The sequence below is a fragment of the Cercospora beticola genome, chromosome 1, assembly GCF_033473495.1.
Source record: "Cercospora beticola chromosome 1, complete sequence".
In the NCBI taxonomy this organism is placed as follows: domain Eukaryota; kingdom Fungi; phylum Ascomycota; class Dothideomycetes; order Mycosphaerellales; family Mycosphaerellaceae; genus Cercospora; species Cercospora beticola.
The window spans coordinates 1,023,240-1,041,204 of record NC_088935.1 but is presented as its reverse complement, the minus strand read 5'-3'; the positions used below and the strand labels follow the sequence as shown (position 1 = coordinate 1,041,204).

At 54.2% G+C, this 17,965-nt stretch overlaps 9 protein-coding genes across 9 annotated transcripts; 1 reads left to right on the top strand and 8 right to left on the bottom strand.

Annotated features, from left to right (window-relative positions):
• Window positions 1-247: 247 nt before the first annotated feature.
• RHO25_000410 (uncharacterized protein) lies at window positions 248-1,181 on the bottom strand (the record flags this gene model as incomplete). Its single annotated transcript, XM_023593024.2, has 2 exons — window positions 248-846; window positions 902-1,181. The coding sequence occupies 2 exons, from the start codon at window positions 1,179-1,181 to the stop codon at window positions 248-250; spliced, it is 879 nt and encodes a 292-aa protein (XP_023459892.1).
• Window positions 1,182-2,158: 977 nt separating this feature from the next.
• On the bottom strand, window positions 2,159-3,863 carry RHO25_000409 (uncharacterized protein; the record flags this gene model as incomplete). Its single annotated transcript, XM_023593023.2, has 3 exons — window positions 2,159-2,313; window positions 2,442-2,705; window positions 2,762-3,863. The coding sequence occupies 3 exons, from the start codon at window positions 3,861-3,863 to the stop codon at window positions 2,159-2,161; spliced, it is 1,521 nt and encodes a 506-aa protein (XP_023459893.1).
• A 572-nt stretch (window positions 3,864-4,435) lies between these two features.
• RHO25_000408 (uncharacterized protein) lies at window positions 4,436-5,230 on the bottom strand (the record flags this gene model as incomplete). Its single annotated transcript, XM_023593022.2, has 1 exon — window positions 4,436-5,230. The coding sequence occupies one exon, from the start codon at window positions 5,228-5,230 to the stop codon at window positions 4,436-4,438; it is 795 nt and encodes a 264-aa protein (XP_023458781.2).
• A 427-nt stretch (window positions 5,231-5,657) lies between these two features.
• Window positions 5,658-6,773, bottom strand: RHO25_000407 (uncharacterized protein; the record flags this gene model as incomplete). Its single annotated transcript, XM_023593021.2, has 1 exon — window positions 5,658-6,773. The coding sequence occupies one exon, from the start codon at window positions 6,771-6,773 to the stop codon at window positions 5,658-5,660; it is 1,116 nt and encodes a 371-aa protein (XP_023458780.1).
• A 1,723-nt stretch (window positions 6,774-8,496) lies between these two features.
• On the bottom strand, window positions 8,497-10,623 carry RHO25_000406 (uncharacterized protein; the record flags this gene model as incomplete). Its single annotated transcript, XM_023593020.2, has 1 exon — window positions 8,497-10,623. The coding sequence occupies one exon, from the start codon at window positions 10,621-10,623 to the stop codon at window positions 8,497-8,499; it is 2,127 nt and encodes a 708-aa protein (XP_023458777.1).
• Window positions 10,624-11,301: 678 nt separating this feature from the next.
• RHO25_000405 (uncharacterized protein) lies at window positions 11,302-12,651 on the top strand (the record flags this gene model as incomplete). Its single annotated transcript, XM_023593019.2, has 1 exon — window positions 11,302-12,651. One exon carries the CDS (start codon window positions 11,302-11,304, stop codon window positions 12,649-12,651), a length of 1,350 nt encoding a protein of 449 aa, XP_023458776.1.
• A 375-nt stretch (window positions 12,652-13,026) lies between these two features.
• On the bottom strand, window positions 13,027-14,307 carry RHO25_000404 (uncharacterized protein; the record flags this gene model as incomplete). Its single annotated transcript, XM_023593018.2, has 1 exon — window positions 13,027-14,307. The coding sequence occupies one exon, from the start codon at window positions 14,305-14,307 to the stop codon at window positions 13,027-13,029; it is 1,281 nt and encodes a 426-aa protein (XP_023458779.1).
• A 307-nt stretch (window positions 14,308-14,614) lies between these two features.
• On the bottom strand, window positions 14,615-15,445 carry RHO25_000403 (uncharacterized protein; the record flags this gene model as incomplete). Its single annotated transcript, XM_023593017.2, has 1 exon — window positions 14,615-15,445. The coding sequence occupies one exon, from the start codon at window positions 15,443-15,445 to the stop codon at window positions 14,615-14,617; it is 831 nt and encodes a 276-aa protein (XP_023458778.1).
• A 262-nt stretch (window positions 15,446-15,707) lies between these two features.
• On the bottom strand, window positions 15,708-17,232 carry RHO25_000402 (uncharacterized protein; the record flags this gene model as incomplete). The annotated part of the gene is made up of 4 exons (XM_023593016.2): window positions 15,708-15,737; window positions 15,791-16,590; window positions 16,694-17,080; window positions 17,139-17,232. 4 exons carry the CDS (start codon window positions 17,230-17,232, stop codon window positions 15,708-15,710), a joined length of 1,311 nt encoding a protein of 436 aa, XP_023458773.1.
• Window positions 17,233-17,965: the final 733 nt, after the last annotated feature.

Below are 17,965 nucleotides of genomic sequence, written 5' to 3'. Positions count from 1 at the left end.
ACACCATTTCAATAGGAAGAAGGCAGCTGTTCAGATTTTATCGGTCTTAGTGCAGTGTATCGCTTTCCTCTCATTATGCATTCACCACTACTCGTTCCTAGGTTTCAAATTCTGGGCTCGCAGATACAACTTTGTGTGGAAATAAGTATACATCATAGCTTCATCGCCAATTACGCGTCAAACAAAAGTGCCTCCCAGTACACGCTTCCCACACCCCAAAACACCGTAGCTGGACTAGGACTACTAATCACCTACCCCTATTACTACTCAACGCCAAACTCGATTTCCTCGAATTCTGTCCTCCCTTCGGTCTCCCTTCTAGATCTTGGAGTCGATGTGAGTCGAATGTCGGAATCCTCGGTACAGTTCCAACTTTCGTCGTCTCACTCCATGCGCTCCAGCTATTCCCATCACGGGATTCCATAGTCGGTGGGGGACGAAAAGCCCCTTCGCCTATTTCTCGTACGCTGTGTCGACGTTTCTCTGCGACGAGGAGGTACGTTAGAACACCAATGGCGAGTAGCATAGGAACTCCGAGCCCGGCTCCGACGCCGATGAGTTGGGTTATGGTGTATTTCGCCGCGGGGTTTGCGGGTGTGAGGGTTCCTGTTGCGGTGACTGTGAGGATTGGAAGGGTTTCGGTTGGAGTTGAGGTTGGATCGATGCTTGAGGTTGGGAGGCCGGCTGCGGACATTGCGGTTGCTAGTTGGTCGGCTTTGAGGACGATTTCTTTGAGGTCGGTAACTGGGAAGACGGAGGCTGCTACGCTGCAGTTTGCTGGGGAGATGCCGCAGGTGAATGTGGTTGCTGTACATGGTGTGACGGCGTAGGGATCGCCCATATTTTCTGGTTCATTGTTAGTTCATTGTTTTGCTTTTGAAAATGTATCGATATTGCTTACCTGTTATGCAATATTGTGGGCATGTCTTATCTTTGAATGTCTTGTCTGTACAGCTCATTCTCTTGAGGATTCCTGTGTCGAGACATAGCCCATTGTCCATGCAATATGAGCTGCTAGAGCAACAAGCTGAATAGCCTCCCGTGGCAGCAGCGGCTGTTGCGTTGCATGCGACATCTGTCGATTCTGAGCCATCCGGATAGTAACATTGCGCTGCGGTTGCCGCCAGTGTGAGCGAGGTCGTAAGGCCAGCAAAGATCGTGCCAAGAATAACAGTCCGCATGTTGACTTGGTTCCAGATCACTCCTCAATGTTGATTGGTAATGACGGCCTACCACAAGCCGTTCGTCACGAGTGCATGCCAAAGGATTCAATCGATAGGGTAGGGCGAGCGAGAGCGACGGTTATGAACAGTGCGTCTGGCACAGGAGGCGGAGCAGTCAAAGGCAAAGAAAAATCTATCGCTAAGATAGTGTCTGCGAATAGAATGCAGATCTGCGATAGAGGGAATTGGGTAGACGATATGGTGTCCTTCCAGAAAGTCTACTGCCGGGCACGTACGCAACGGCAGTGCACTTCGCTTCGCACTTCTGACACCTGCAAGGTCTTCCTCACAACCCAAAATGAACCGAATGAGGTCACTGCCGTCCGAGGACTGGGATACCATGGGATTCGAGACATTTCTCTCCTGTGGCGAACGAGTGTCAGTCTGCGGACGTCAGCCCTACCTCTGGCACTCTCGCGCAAGGTGGTGAGAGTGATGCGGTGCATGTATGCAATGGTACCTGAAAGGTCCAGGAGCGTAGTCAGTGCAAGGGTATATATGTCGTGCATATATAAGCGCGTTGTTGTTGGGCAGAAGGCCGTGATGCGCAGGCGCGAACGCGAACGATCCGGATCGCGAGGAAGATGTGAAGTCAAAATCTTGGTTGAACGGCTTGGCTGCGGGTGCTTGACGAGGATAGTCAGGCACACACATAAACTTCCCAGTCCAGGACCCTATTTTACGACTCAGCTTGCCGTCAATCGCACAGCACGGGCCGTGTGCTTGCAGCGACATGCATGTGGTTGTACGAATCGCTCTCCCGAGGTCAATTGCGGTACAATACTACTAAGACGGTCGTTTCCACCTTTCTTCATGAGGTGAGATTGGGCTCTCATGGCAATCGACTCGTCTCGAAATGCTCTTCATCGGTAAGGTCGGCTTGGTCATCGCTTGAGAACGTTGCATCACTGCTCTTGCAAGCTCACTATGACATCTTATGCGATGAATGCAACTCTGGTGCCTCCATTGACAGAGAGCGTCGGTGACAATCTGTGTCGCAACACTTCGGAATCTCTGGGCTCGATGCGGTCAAAGTGTTGCATGAGCCTGGTGGTGACATACATCGCCTGGCTCTGAGCATATTGCTGACCTGGGGAAAGACCGATGCTTAGCTCTGGAGGTGCGACGACGCTCTCGTTCAGCTCCAGTTTCTGCGCCGCCCTAGCAAAGGATGCCCTGGGCTATATGAGACGCGATAAGTGGGGGAAAATCACTCACCTAAGCAGACCCTGGGCCCGCCTCCGAAAGGCAGGTAGGACCAGTACGGTCGCAATGATTCGTTCCATCGTTCTGGACGAAAATCTTCCGCATCAGCTCCGTAGACATCTTTGTCCCGGTGCAAAGACCACAGACTGGGCGTGAAGTTGGTGCCCTTGGGCACAAAGATTGGCTTATCTCCCTGGAGGCCGCCTCCACGAGGAAGTATAGTATCCTTAACGGATCTTTTACCTATGATCGGCAACGATGGATATAGGCGCAGGGCTGAACATTATGTTGTCAGCGAGAACTTTCACGGCATGACGTATGGAGATACTGACTTTCTTTGATACAGTTTCTCATGTATCTCATCTCCTTGAGCTTGACATACGTAGGCGGCTCTCCTTGCAATGCGTCCACTTCGTCACGAAGCTTTTCCCAGACATCGGGCCTGCGAGCCAAGATGTACCACATGTGCGAAAGAACACCAGCTGTTGTGTCTCTACCTGCGAGCAGCACATTCAGTGTCTCATTGTGGATTCTTGTGGCATCTACTTCTTTTTGTTTGGCAAGCTCGTTGATGAATATGTAGCCGGTATCGTCTGAGTCCTGATCTTTGTCTGCAGCAGCGAGCGAGTCCCTATATGCTACAGCTCTGTCAACCCATTGTCGTACGTAGTCCCGAACGTACTTGATCGCGGCGGGCGCCTTCCTATCCGGGCGGAACCAGTATAATTTGCCGAGTCGAACGCGCCAGACTGCATCCTCCATAGCATAGTCGAACGCATCCATAAATTTCTGTGCCTCCTCTGCTTGCTCATCGTCAAGAGAGTTCGTGCTGGTTCCTGTCAGAAACTTGGCCGACGTGTCCATGGTGAACTTGTGAAAGAGCTTTTGCAGGTCCACAGTCTGGCCTCCTGCTGGGATCTTGCGGATCAACTTCACGGTCGTGGATTCGAATGGCTCAACTTGCTCCGAGACTTGAGCTCTATCGAACTGCGGTCGGATGAGAGCCCTTGAGTGGGCCCAAAACGCGCCATCAGTAGTGAAAATCCCATCTCCCAAAAGCTCACCGACGCCTTCTTGCCTTGCATCCCTAGATCCCCAGTCCTCGAAATTCGTCGTCGACATGTACTTTACATTCTCAGGCTCGACGCTGAAAATTACGCCTCTACCGAACCAAGGCTGATAGGAGAAAGTCTTGCCGAATCGCTGGTGCAAAGAGTCAAAGTAAGGAAGTAGTTCCTGCCGTTTTGCAGCGGGGATGACTTTTGTGATGAAACCGAAGCCGAATGGATCTCGAAGCGGATAGTGCGGCGGAGACTCGCACCCATGAGCACGTTTGAAAGCTCTTCGCTGGAAGTACAGCTGAATGCTCGCGGCAATGCTGTATAGAAGATATATTGCGAGGCATGAAAGTCCTGCTCGTAGAACATGATGCATGATGAGAATTTTGTCGCCAAAAAGTTGTCGCAGAGTTTGTGATGCTCTTCAAGTGTTTCCGGTGTAGGCTCGTGGTCGCTAAAGATCGAGCTTGCTGAGGAAGAAGTTGTAAGCTACAAGCGAGCTGTTGTACGCCACGAGCGGAGCCAAGAATTGATGTCACTCTCTCGAATCCTTCGAGATGGATTCCAACATTATGTGGTGTGACCGTCTCATCGTGTTGCCGTGCAGTCTCCACATGAACGCAAAAGTGTCCTTGTGCAGGTTCTGAGAGCATCACAAAGTGCAGCTAGGTGTTGTTGGAGAAGCCCAGCCCCGCATGTAAGCGGCTTTCGTGCATCTGGCCTGTCGCTCGAGAAAGGATATGAGTTGGCTGAGTGAACAACCTTTTCTCGTCCATGTTTCTTGCCTGGCATGGAATCGGATCAGCATTGTCCGCCCAACATCAGCTGTCGGCACACGGCATGACTTGACTGCTCGCGAGAAGAGAAGGATGACCAGGCACGAGACCTATCACGGCACCGTACTGCCACCAATGCTCCCCGTGCCTGGCAATATTGCCTCGCGTTCATTCAACCCAACATGCTCTTCTTCCTCCCTCTCATCCTCACGTCCTCCAGCCTCCTCAACGTACTCTTCGCCCCCTTATACGTCCCTTCGTACGCCTCCAAAACCTTCCCAAACAACCCCTCCTCTTTCGGATGCGTACTCCCAAACGCTCTTTCCAGAACATACAAATCCACAGCCCTCTCTTCCTCCTGCATAGCCTGACTCGCAAGCCCAAAATCAATCAACACAATCTCACCATCCAATGACGACCCATTCTTCTTCTCTGCCTCTCCAGCCTGCTCCGTCGCCGCCTCCTCCTCCCCTCCTCTCCGTATCATCATATTACTAGTCGTCAAATCCCCATGAATAACCCCACAAGCATGTAACTTCCCCACAACCCTCCCAATCCTCCCCAACAACTCCACCAACTCACTCTCCTTGCTCAAATCTCTCTCTTGAATAGCCTGCTTAACGGTCTTGCCCTCGATCCACTCCACAGCCGTCCACCCCTTTTCCCAATCCAATCCCAGCACACTCGGAACCGGCACGCCTTCCTTTCTGCATTTCACCAAAACCCTCGCTTCAGCTGTGATTCTCTGCTTCGTGAGTCGTTTGTCGAGAGTTGGATGTCGCCAGGTTTTCGTGGGGCGGATTTTGAGCGCAACGTGCTGGGAGGGTGAGAGGAAGACGGTTTTGTAGACGAGGGCTTCGGCGCCTTGGGTGATGAGTTCGAAGGATTCGGGGGATGTGGAGAAGGGTGGTGGGAGGGAGGAGAGTCGGGATTGGATTTGATCGGTGGCCGCAGCAGCGGTGGCCATGGTGAGTGAGAGAGAAGTTGAGGAGCTAGTAAAAGTGCATTGGACCGAGAGTGTCATATGGCGTGTTCAAGGTAACTTTTTCGAGATGGAACTCGCCTGTGACGTGGGGTAGCTAGCGAAGTCGGAGCATTCGGAGAGGAGAGTACATTAGCATAACACATTGGCTCTCACGTATCGCATGATTGATAGGTGATTAGTACACACTACATATCGTCCTAATACGCTATTGACATAACTTCGCGCGCCGTGTCAAGCCGCGTGGGTATCGTGATGTTAAAACAAAGGCATCCAGTAGCCCGCTCCCTGAACTCCATGCCACTCTTCCTAGAAAACCAAAGACACCGCCCGCGAATGCCCATGCCGTGCTTCATTACCATTTCTAGGTGAAACAAACTCCATCAGTTGCGCCGTGAAAACAAAACTGCGTTCAATCCTCCCATATCGTGTCCAGGTCGAGATCTACTCGCCTCTCGCCTCCACAAACAGACCAGCGCTTGCGTTCTCGACTGCCTCCTCTGCTGAATCCAAATCCTCGCGGCTGGTCTAGACTGCTGCGTCTTCGCGAATTGTCGTCGTCGTCCTCGGAATTATCCGCACGCTCAGCTGCCAATTTCAGCTTCTCGATCCGCTCTGCCTCAATTGCCTCTTGCTCCATGTCCGGCGCATCCTCAATGGTGTCCAGAGAGCTGATCGAAGGAGATCGGGAGCGCTGCGATGTCGGAGTCGAAGGAAAGCTACTCAGCGAGCTGAAGGACGAGGCGCTCGCGTAGTGGTTCAGCGGAGGCATCGTTTCGTTGAATCGCTGCGGGCCAAGCGCAGGCGAGTTGGATCCTGATGATGTGCTACTGTTTTCGAGGCCGCTTGAAGGTGCCGATGTGGGTGGGACGGCGTTCGTCACAGAGTGCAAGGGACTTGCTGGACGTCGCCGCAACGACGAGGAACGTGCAAAAGGCATTCCGTATGTCGGAAGTGTTTGTCGCGGTGTAAGATCTAGCTCACTGTCTTCCTGAATAGCTTCGATGGCGCCTCCGCCTCTCGCCGACTCTATCCAACTGGGTGATCGTTGTGGGGGGTTCGAAGAGTGTGATGTTTCTTCTGCAGGCCGCAGCGGTGATCGCTGTCGTGCTGGAGACCGCATTGGGCTGCTGGGCGTGAGCGACGCCGGAGCGGGAAGTGTGAGGTCGGGAGCGCGTGCAGCAGAGTGTACGGCGGGACTGGAATGTGCGCGGGTCATGGTTGGAGCGCTCAACGCGGCTCCGCTCGATCGCGAGCGGAGGTGAGTCCTGGAGTAGGGCGAGCGATTGCGTTGAATGTTGGCGAGACGAGCGCTGCTCGCGGTACTGAAGTAGCTCTGCAGCAGGGCAGAAGGTGGAGGGTCCGTTACACTTCGGGTCCCGTCGGGTCGCAGCTTGATCGAGTCTATACTTCCTGGGCGTACGCCGTCCACGGGACTCTCGGGCTCCTCGATGTCATGTTGGTCGTCGTGCGATCGTGTGTTGAACATGTACGTCGACGGCGGAAGGGTATTGATTCTGGCGGCCATTGCCGGAGCCTTGGTGCACGAAGGCGCAAACCCGAGCAGGTTATGAGCGGCTGTCGATCGAGGGCGCGCGGAGGGGCACTTGCAAAGCCAAACCCTTTCGTTTCCTGGGCGGAGATCGAATGACGCGCGATCGCTTCCGGGCACGACGTTTGCTGCCCGCGCTGCTGCTGATGGGGTGGTGGCACGGCAGCGTCGTCGCCGCTCCGTGAAGCAGGCGACGAAGGGAGGGCAGAGGCAGAGGATGGGCGACAGAAGTATCCAGACGGTGCAGTAGCGTGTGGAGAGCAGGAGCCCACTTCGACGCAGCGGTTGTCTGCAAACCCTGGTCGCAGTAGCCACCGGTGCCCCTAGCTCGCGACTCCAGGCCCAATTGTGCCAGGCAGCGGCGGTGCAGCAGACCAGCGGGCTGCGCGTGCTTTTCAGGCAGCGGATTCAGACGTTCAGACGTTGGGCCAACTTGGCTTCTTGTTGTGCCCTCAAACACGCAGCTGACGCGTGCTCATGTTAAACGGCAGCGCAATGACTTCTCCACGCCGCCAGCACGATTACATCCGGCCACCGCAGGTGCACAGATGACTCAACAACAAGGATGCCATTCATCACCCGTCGCAGCACCACAAGCGCCCGCCCGTGTTTGCACAGCGGGCGCCGGAAGGATCTCGAGCACGTGTGAAAGGCGGCCAAGACAGTCGATCGGCCATGGCGAGTGGCAGTAAACGACCGCATGTGTGCATGTAGTGGCGGAGAATAAGACGCGATATGCTTGTCACTCCTGCAAGGCAAGACGTGCATGCAACCAAAGAGAGACTGTGGGAGACTCGACCAGTCTGGATTCGATCAATGCTCCAAACTCTATCCCGCACCACGCTTGGCTCTTGGTCATCACCATCGCTACTGGCAACGTCCACAGGCCTACGGTACTGCACAAATCTGCCCTGACAAATGGACCATGTGCATGCGAACGGTCTGTCTCTCTCTATCCGGACGTCGGAGCTGGTCCAGATACCAGCCCGCTCTCAAGCAGCTGATAAATCCTGCCGCCGCACATGATGATAGTTTCACCACGTCCATTCCGACGCAGGGCATGAGCTCTATGCAGGTGATCTACACATTGGTCACGGATGTCAAGAGCTACCCACTTCCGCATCCAATTCCACCGAGGAAGCTCGCATACAGCTGCCCAATTTGGTTCTCGTCAACGAATGTGGTCCAGATCATCTGCAACCTTATAGGCTTGTAACCTGTCCCTGTGAAGCTGAAACATGACCTGCCTAACCCATCCCATCAACCAACTCGCCCATCAAGGCCCAGTTATTCGTCAATGCGCGTGTGGTAGCACAACCCATCGCGGGGCGCATTTGCACATGCGAAGCGAAACATGGGTTGACTACCCACGTACATCATGGGCGAAGGATATATGATCATTTCCTGTTGCTAGGTTCGGCTAGCGAAACGGCATCAGGAACACATAACAACAACGGCAGCGTGGCATCACGTTCATCGCGATAATGCCTCGTGTGTGGACAGCCGTTTGGCAGTCAGCTCGTATCTGCTGATCCCTTGAAGGGAGGACCTTGAGAGAGAGGAAAGTCTAGGTTCTCATAGCATGTTATGACCATACTAGGATCTCAGGTGGCCCCTCCCTGTCTGCTCTCCACGACGTGAAGCCTGTGGAACCACTTCGAGAATTCTGTGCCACTCACACATCAGCTCCCTTCAAGCCTCAGGCCTTGAGTGCCTCTGCTGACGCAGTTTCGTTCTCCTCGCTCTCGCTGCCATCGTCCGCTCCATCTCCCGACGTCCGACGTCTCCGCTTCCTCGAAGTCGGCGTTCCATATGCCGCTCTCTCTGCTAACGCCCGCGCCGACTCGTCAGAAAGCTGGGAAGGATCGCTTTTAGGTGGAGGAGGCGGCACAAGCTGGGTATCGTTCACGATTGTCCAGCCAGTGATACGCATATCTTTCCACTTCTGTGCCACCTTCACTCGCACCAGATCTCCCGTAGCAATAGCATCTTCCTTCGAGTCGTGGCCGCGGTCACCTCCCATTTGTATCTGTCGATTCAGATACTTTTGCGTGAGCATCTTGAGGCCAAAACGCATGGGTAAGCCTTTCGGATGAGGGTAGAGTACCACCGTGTCGACAATGGTCGGGTGACAGAGCCGCACTGTATTCAGGTCATTGTCGATAGCATGTCCGATTAGAGGCGTTTGCGGTGTGAGGAAGCTGCATAGTAGCTCGCGGGCCTTCGCTGGACTTGCAACGATCGGTAGCTTGGGAGACTCGCCCTCGGCGGAAGCTGGTGACGGGTCATTCATCCATTGCTCGTATGGCACGGCGTTTGTGAAGCTTTCGGGAAAGACACCGGAAAATCTGCTGTTGAGGTCGATGACAGCACCTAGTGGTCTCACAAGCACATCGATCAGCTCTTCGTTGGTCGGCCAAGCTACTGCGGTCAATCGTATGAGCTCGAAGCCGTACGCCGTATAGCCCATTTCGCAATCGAAAGTGACAGCTTGAATGCTGCGCCCTTGGCGATCTCTCGCCGGAGATGGGTTTTCGGGCGTAGTGATGAAAGGCAGAACAGCTGCAAGCCTGGCGGGGCTCTTGGTGTTGAACACGTGCTCAGCATGTGTGGTACATCCAGGAGTGCCAACCTCTTCATCACAACATGGGTAATATGCTGCTCGCACTTCCACACTCGCATCCTTGTTCGCTTTCGTCCTCTGAGGGAATATTTTGCGCCGTGGATGATATCTGCAGGGTCCATTGCCAGTGAGGAGACCTTTATCGTTCCGGTTGGGGAAGACTTGAAAGCGGGCTGAACAGCGATCGCATTCTTCCCAGTTGTGACTCGCTGCAACAGCTGATTTGGCTTCTGCAATCTGTGCTGCGGAGGGTGGTGTGATGATGTAACCGTGTGCTCCCAACGGCTTCTGATCTGCAACAAGCTGCGGCAGAATTAAGGCTTCCTGGTGCAGTGAGAGACCGGTCTCGATCGGTTTCTCAGGCGGCTTTTCAGGAGGCGACTCGGTCTTGACGAACGTGACTTTCAGCTCGGCAACCCATGCCTCGAGTGTCATTTTCTTGTACCCAGCTATGCGCGACTTGATGACGTTTCCGTATACCGCGCCACCTTCGCGGATGAATTTTTCCTCCAGGTCCAGCGCCATGCTTATAAGTTGTTGAGGTGTCAGGGTCAACTTGTCCTTTGATTCACCCAGTGACGTGGCGTTCACCACTAACTGATTGAGTCGAGCCAACTCGGCGTGGAGATACTTGAGGAAGAGCGATCGCTTTGCATGTCCGACAGGATCGCTGCGAACGAGTCGGGGGTTCAAAGACTCAGTCTTTGCCGGCTTGACAAGTGCGGGCGCAGCATGATCATGCCCGCCCTTGTTTGCTGTTGTACCAGCTGAGGTGTTTGGCAGGTCGGAGATTGACGTGACCTTCCGGCTTGTGGGCGGTGGACTGACTGGCTTGGAGAGGCTTTGCGGCGGGGCGGAAGACTGGCCAAGGCCACCTGCCTGAGACACATGCGCACCGCTTTGTGATGCTGCGGCGGGTGGCTTTGCTTTCTGGGCTGCTAATTGACTACGAATCACGTCTGCGCGGCTGGGCGGTTTCTCCTCCAGGCTGTGGTAGGTCACTTTTTGGCGCTTGAGTGGTGGTTCTGCGTCTTGCTCTGCGGCTTGTGCACTCTGCGCAGTGGGCGTGTCGGCGACTGAGGGCTTCGCTGCCGGCGGGTTTGCTGCATGCCCGTATATGCAGTTATGCAGTTTGCATTCTGCGCCTTCGCGTACCTTGGGACACACGATGGTCTTGAAGAGATTGGTGGTGTAGAAGACCATTGTGATGAAGGGAATGCTGGCTACCTTGCTGCCATGAGTTTAGGAGGTATTGCACGCCGGAAGCGGAAGTCCTGTCTGCATTGGGTTGAACTTCAGCATTCACACTGTCGGCTGCGACAGTAGAAGAGTGAGCACGATTACCAAAGGGCCGGCGCAGGTGAACGTGGGCGGGGTGTTTGAGCAAACGGTAGGCGCGTGGGTTGGTGGATGGCGATGAGATTGAACGCGTTGGTGAAAGAAATTACGTCTTTGCTCACCTACCGACGTCAGTAGGCAACGTCTTGCGGTCTGCCAAACCAAGTCGTGCTGCTGATTCGACAAATGGTCACAAATGACAGCGTTGGCGCTGCTATCAAGCGCATGCAAAGCAGCGCGAAGGCAGGAGGCAGTATGGAGTCGTGGAAGGTGAAGGTGCGCCCGCTATCTCCGGATTTGCTCGTGAAGTTCCGTGAACGCCGACTCCCGAACGGCGCGACAGGGGATTCAGATTGTCCGGCGCCGACGACGCGCTGTCGTCATCATTCTTGCCTGTGAAGCAGTGCAGCGCACTTAACGACGATATGTCCAGCGCCACTACATACACACTTGTGCTCGCTGCTCCCTCCGTAGGCTGCCCAAAGTAAGTGCGAAGGGGCGCGTTCTTAGTCCTGCTCTCCTGCCGCGTTCTCCGCCTCCACCATGCATTCGACGACACAAGCCGATCACCTCGCTGTACTCGTCCACGGACTGTGGGGAAAACCCGTTCATCTGGACTTTGTTCGCGACACGCTCCGGGATCAGTGTTCAGAAGACCGCCTACATATCTTGGTTGTCAAGAGCATAACCGACAACAAGACGTACGATGGCATCGAAGTGGGCGGCGAACGCGTCGCGAACGAGATCGAGGAGAAGATTGCGGAGCTAGAAGCAGACGGCACGAGGATACGCAAGATCAGTATCACTGGATATAGTCTAGGCGGCCTGATCTCTCGATATGTGATCGGCGTATTGTACGGCAATGGTCTCTTCGACCGGATACAACCTGTCAATTTCAGCACGTTTGCGACACCACATCTCGGCGTGCGAACCCCAAAGCGAGGAGCCCGATCATACCTGTTCAACGTACTAGGCGCCAAGACATTAAGTACAAGCGGACAGCAAATGTTCCTTGTCGACAGCTTTCGAGATACGAAACGACCTTTGCTATCCGTCATGGCGGACCCCAACTCCGTGTTTATGAAAGGGCTGGGCAAGTTCAAGAACAAGTGGATCTATGCAAATACGATCAACGACCGAAGTGTACCATTCTACACTTCCAATATCTCTCGAACCGATCCATTCGTCGACTTAAATACAATCGAATTACATTATGCCGACGACCAACCGCCTCCAGGCGAAGTGATCCTCGATTCATCCCACCCTGTTTCGACACGCAGAAGTCCATGGGAGGACATGTCTACCTTTGAACGAATACGCACCGCGCCTCGACAAACACTCAAAGCTCTGCCATTCTATTTGGTGTTCTTCACATTACTCCCCATCGCCTTGCCGGCTTTCCTCCTCAATGCCGGCTACCAAACCTACCAATCTGCGCAACGAATCCGACTCCACGAATCAGGGAAAGTCTTCAAACTCGACAAATATCGTGTGAAACTCCTTGAGGAGGCTGAAGCAGCCGCTGACCACGCCTACGAACGTATCGCAAATACATCTCAAGAAGAGTACCTCCCGACGCCGCCTCCGGAACCTGTCAGCGACAAGACTTCTTCCAGCACTGAACAGGAAGACGACGATGTCAAACTCAGCAAAAGAGAGAGCAGAAGGGAGAAAAGCCACGACTTCCCGATCTTAGCTTTGACACAGGACCAATTCGATATGATTGCGAATCTGGATAAATTAGGATTCGACAAGTTCCCCGTGCACATCCAGAAAGTCAGACATACGCATGCGGCGATTGTTGTCAGGACGCAAAAGCCACTTTCTGGGAAAGACAGCTTTTATGAGGGGAAGATTGTAGTGAAGCACTGGGCAGAAAGGTTTGAGGTATGAGAGCATCTGGAGTTGCGTCAGTATCATGGGAAATGAGCACGTCGGAATGAGCAGGCCAGAGTTGCGGAATGAATAGTAGACTTCAAGTCACAGGGGACAACAGGACTGAACGGGGGACTCGCATCGCCTCCACTCACATTGGGAGCAGGAACAGGGCACATGCACAGACTCGAGTCGTAACAGTGCGAAGGGACCTCCCTGCCGTTTATCTTAAGGAGAACGCCAACAGAGGGCACGAAGTTAGAGATAGAAGAGGAAGAGATTAGACCAAATGCGAGCCTAGGTGGCTATCTCATTGGATCATAGAGATCAGCGTAAAGTCATGAAGGCAGCTTGTTTCGTTGCACGAGATGCTCAATTTTTTTTTCTTTTGGTCTAATCAAAAGGCACTCGTCTCAGTCCGCCTCCAGCACCATGCTTACTCATCTCTTGCCGTGCACCAACAGCAGAAGGCACCTTTATCCCACAACAGTCGCCCCAGCTATTCGCCGTATGGACGTGCTTCATTCCATCCACTGTGACTTCAATTTCCCCTACATCCTCATCTCCAACTCTCTCTTCCGCATCTTTGCTCATTTCCTCCGTAGCAGGTAGCAGTGACCCAAACAAGAAGTGTTGTGCCACAGGTAACTTCCCCAACACCTCTGCCAAAAACATCTTCTTCATCCCAGCTTCCACTTTCGCCCAACTCTTCGCCGAGCTGATATCGTCCAGCATGGGACTATGCCACCGAAGGCCTCGGACCGTTTTCGTTGCATTGACCCATTGAATCTGATCGAGGTAGAGGTAGTCTTTCCCGCATTCTTCGAGTATGAGTTGGTTGTGGATTGATAGAGGTCGAATATGTTTGTGTCCGACTAGTTGTGATGCGCCGAAGAGGAAGGGGAGGAATTGGTAGTCGTCTAGACCCCATACTCCGTGAGAGCCGGCAGGCTCGAGATAGTATGCTGTTTGTACATCGCGCATTACGCGAAGGTAGCGGGGAAAGACTAGGAGCGTGAGGGCGGGGAAAGTGTCGTCTCTGAGTACTCCGACCTGGCGGAGGCAGAGGAGCCAGAGGATGAAATTGAGTTCGTGTCCGGAACCGTAGTCTATTCGACTGCCGTTGCCGAAAGCGCTGGCTAGGTATGTGGAAATCTCTTTTTGAGCTTCGCTGTTGTCTACGCCTAGCTTGGTATGCCATGATGGAAGGGATTCGTCGACCGCGGCGAGGAAATCGCGAAATGCTGGGTTGCCGAAGCGAGAGCCAGTGTCGAGAGCCGGATGCTTCTTCAAAAGCTCGTCTGCCTCGTCGAGCACCGCCAGAAGTGCGAGGATCGAAGCATCTTGAGCTGCTTCTGAGGATTGTACACTCCGGATGGTAGTGTTATGGACGGAGTCGGATAGGTGAAAGACGAAGCTGACGATCAAGTCGTGCGTTGGCGAAGCAATGAAGAGTTCATGGTCGCGCTGAGATAGAATGCGCCTTGCCGGCGTCTGGTATTTGTGGCTCTCGAGATTCGCGACCGCAGCAAGTGGAGGTGTTGGTGGAGGTGGGTTGGCGGGGGCTTCGTCTGATGGTTTTGATCGTCGCGGTATGAGTTTGGGCAGCTTTTTCGAGAGATCGGGCGGGTTTGCTGGTATTTGCGAGTCAGATAGTGGGACAGCAGCAGGCATCGTGTTTCGCGTTCAATGTGACTGTGAGTTGAAGGGAAGGAAGAAAGTCCGCTATTGTGCTCGAGTTGTGATATCAGCTTAGCTAAGCATGCTAGCGCGGAAGCTGCATTCAAGCACGCTAGCAGGCTTGGGAGGGTGATGTTCTTGGACACTGTTCTTGAGTGCAGACGAAAATGCACTTCATCCATTGTGAATAATAGAATCGGCCGGTATTGCGAAGTGACCTCAAACAGACCAGCTGCTGGAAACGTGACAAGCTACAAGACTCGACCCTCCAACGACCAATACTCCAAACAATGTCTTCTCCTCACACTTTGCGATCGGACTCATATCCATCCTCAGTGCCATGGAGTAGTTGCCCGCGAGCAGAGATACTCATCTCTTCCACAATTATGTTCCGTTCTTGCCCTCCAGCGCCTGCAGAGTTATCATTTCCATTTCCTAAGTGAGTGCGTTTTCCCTTTGGCATTTTCACATGCGCGAGACTGGTCGATGGCACTAGCTGGTGAGTTGGCGTAGGTAGCACACTCAGGGACCGAACACCCATTTCAGCCCCATCATCGCGCTGAGACCCGTCACTGAATTCCTGTTTGCTCATACCAGCATCGGCCGTAGGAGGATCTGGAGATTCTGGCTCATTCAGCATGGCCGCGATCGAATAGGGTGCAAGTCCAGGCGTATGCAGTCGATCGATCACGTAGCTTTGAGCGATGGCGCTCTCGTGTACGTTACACAGATCAGAGAATCGGAACATTGGCAGAGTGTCGAGTTTGCGGACATTGCTAACATACTCTGGCGTACCAGACCCCACAAATGGTTCGTGAGGAAGTGTTCGTTGACGCGAGAGAGCCCCTGATGGGTTTTCGTGTTGCTGGTCCAAAATACAGCAGAGTGGTCTTGTGGGCACATGAGCTGGCACGGGCGGAGTCAAAGTTGTTGGAGATGTAGGCGGAGTCGGCAGGATAAGAGGGCGTATCAGAATCGCTGCATTGCTGCGTGGCGCAAGCGACATCGAAATATGGGCATTCGCGGACGTTGCGTAGCAGACTGCAATTGGAGCGAGTGGTGGCTCCAATATCGAGCGTTTACGAGGTTGGTCGATCGCGGTCCAGGAGGCTGTGGTTGTGGGCAAGGTCATGGTTGCGTTCGAAAGTAAAGGAAATGTATAATCGAATTGAAGGGAAGGCCTGCTTCCAGGTGAGAAAACGCTGTGGTCTGGACAGGATCAAGGTCAAAGGTGGCAGGCTGGAGCTTTTGTGCGATCGCGGTGAGATTATGTCAAGAGGACGCAAGACAGGAGTAGTTCTGGTCTCACCATTGATAGCAAATTTATCCAATACGGAGCCGATCGTAATCGGCTTCGAGATAATGTCTCAAGCTGTAGCGGCTCATTGACTATACTAAGCCCGGCCGACCTTGAAAGAAAGGATCTGTAGGAGGGTCAGTTTCTGCATTTCTAGAAATGAGCAATGACAACACTTACATCGTTTTGGCCCGGCGCAACTATGTCAGACTCGCTGACTCTCACGCCTCCCACAGTCTCGACATAGGCCATCGGTGCATCACCCATGATCTTTCGATAGACGTCGCCGACTGTTGTGTTCTTCTTGACCAGTACGCAGTCGCGAAACACGGCAGCTCGATCACCTCCTGCCGTACCAGCTTCGCCTGTTCCGAACGTTCCTATGTTCTTCACTGGAAACACGGGCGTGAGACCGAGAACGTCGGCCGCACGGGACAAGACTTGGTTCACCCCTGTCGAGCCAAACCGATACAATACCATATCCTTCATATTCTCGATGCGCTGCTTTAGCTTGTCATCAAGTTCTTTCAGGCCGCCTCCATCTTCTCCGCCGGCTTCTGTCAGATCTTCTCTTGTGTCGATGAACTCTGACCCAGGTATGTAGCGGACGAAGCCTTGTTTGACGAGACGGCGCAGAAATACTTCAGAAATGGCGCTGCAAAGGACGATACGATCTGCTGGTTGCGCTTTTGCGATTTTCGAAATGTTCTTGTCAGCATCTGGGTGATCGATCTTATTCAAGGCCAACACCGTCGGGAATTTCTCGTCGATGAAAGCCTCCACGACCTGCTTGATAGTGTCATCGTCCCAATCTTGAAGAGGGATTTTGAGGTTCATTTTATCCAGTGTACGCGCAACCACCGCTGCGGTGGAGCCATACCCGGAAAACTGGTTCTGCAACGTCTCGACAGCAGTCGCTTTCACAGCCAGATGCCGACGCTTGATTGAGCCCCACCTGGACATAAGGTTGCCCAAGACCCCTGGTGCTCGAGATCAGCATGTGTCTCTGGCAATGACTCTAGGACAACGTCTGTGCAGCGCTTAGGCACTGAACATAGAAGCTCCGCTGTCACACGAACTTACAATTCACAATTTCGGAGCGCAACCATGCAATGTCTTGCGATGGGTCGTATCCTCTCGTTGCTTTGCCTTCGGCATCAGTCGTCCCACTCACATCGACAACGTGAATCAGTGCATCTGCGTGGCGCAGATCATCGAGAAACTTGTTGCCCAGCCCTTTGCCTTCGTGGGCTCCAGGGACAAGGCCGGCCACGTCGAGCAGCTCAATGGGCACACTCCGCGTGCCCTGCTGGCATGCGCCGTAATTGGGCTTGCATCGCAGAGACAGCGGCGGAGGCTGATCTGGTGAAGACGGGCTATTGCCGGGGATTGATGTCCGCGAGCAGGCGCATTGGATGTGTAAGTAGCCGACGGCTCGGTTTGGGTCTATGGTAGTGAAAGGAAAGTTGCCTGTCAGGTGCGATCAACATGCGGGCTTCGGACATGGACCATCGAAGTCGAGGCGCACCCACTTTGGCTGTGGTGTCTGTCAACGAGTTGAGCGTGGTCGACTTTCCGCTCGACGGCTTGCCCACGAGCCCAATGAGCGGGTCGCGAGGCATGGTGCTGCACGGCTGCCGCTCAGCGAGGTGGCTACAGGCGTTGCGGGAGGTGATCGAGCCAGATGCAGCGCGACATGTGTGGTGGTGCTACGACAGCAGACAGATAGCGAAGATTCCCTACGATTAAAGTGGGGCGTTCAGGAACAGCAGAGCTTCTGTCGCGGCGGACAACCGCCTGTCTCACCGGCGAGGACGGCGAACGGCGCAGGGCGCGCGGTGATGGCAGCAGCGGGCGTGCAGGAGGGCGCGCCAGACAGCTGCAGCTGGCCGTGTGGCCCCTCGCGCGCGAGTCGTACGTCGTCGCCGTCGCGCTGGGCAGCGGCGCATCAGGCTCCTGTCGCGTAAAGGAGAGCGATGAGACGGGTTGTTTGGTTCACGCGAAGAAGGTGGCTGCTAGCAAGGGGACCAGCCCAGCCGCGTGAGCAGCAACTCTGAGCGCCCTAAGCGAGCGGGCGTCGCTGCACCACTCTATCGCCGCATACAGCAACGACGTTCTGAATACGTGCTTCTGCATGCCCGCACAGGAGTCGTCGAGGGCGCAGAGCAGAGCAGAGCATTGATCGGCGGTGGGCCATCGGCACTCGGTGCTGTCTGTCGTGCATATCCAGGGGACCTCTACTTCTTGCCTCCACCTCCACCGCCAGCAGAACTGGCTCAGCAACGGCCGCCATCGACCGTCTGCCAACGTCCCTCGCCGCCGACGCCGAGCCTGCGACACCAGGCGGACGATGCA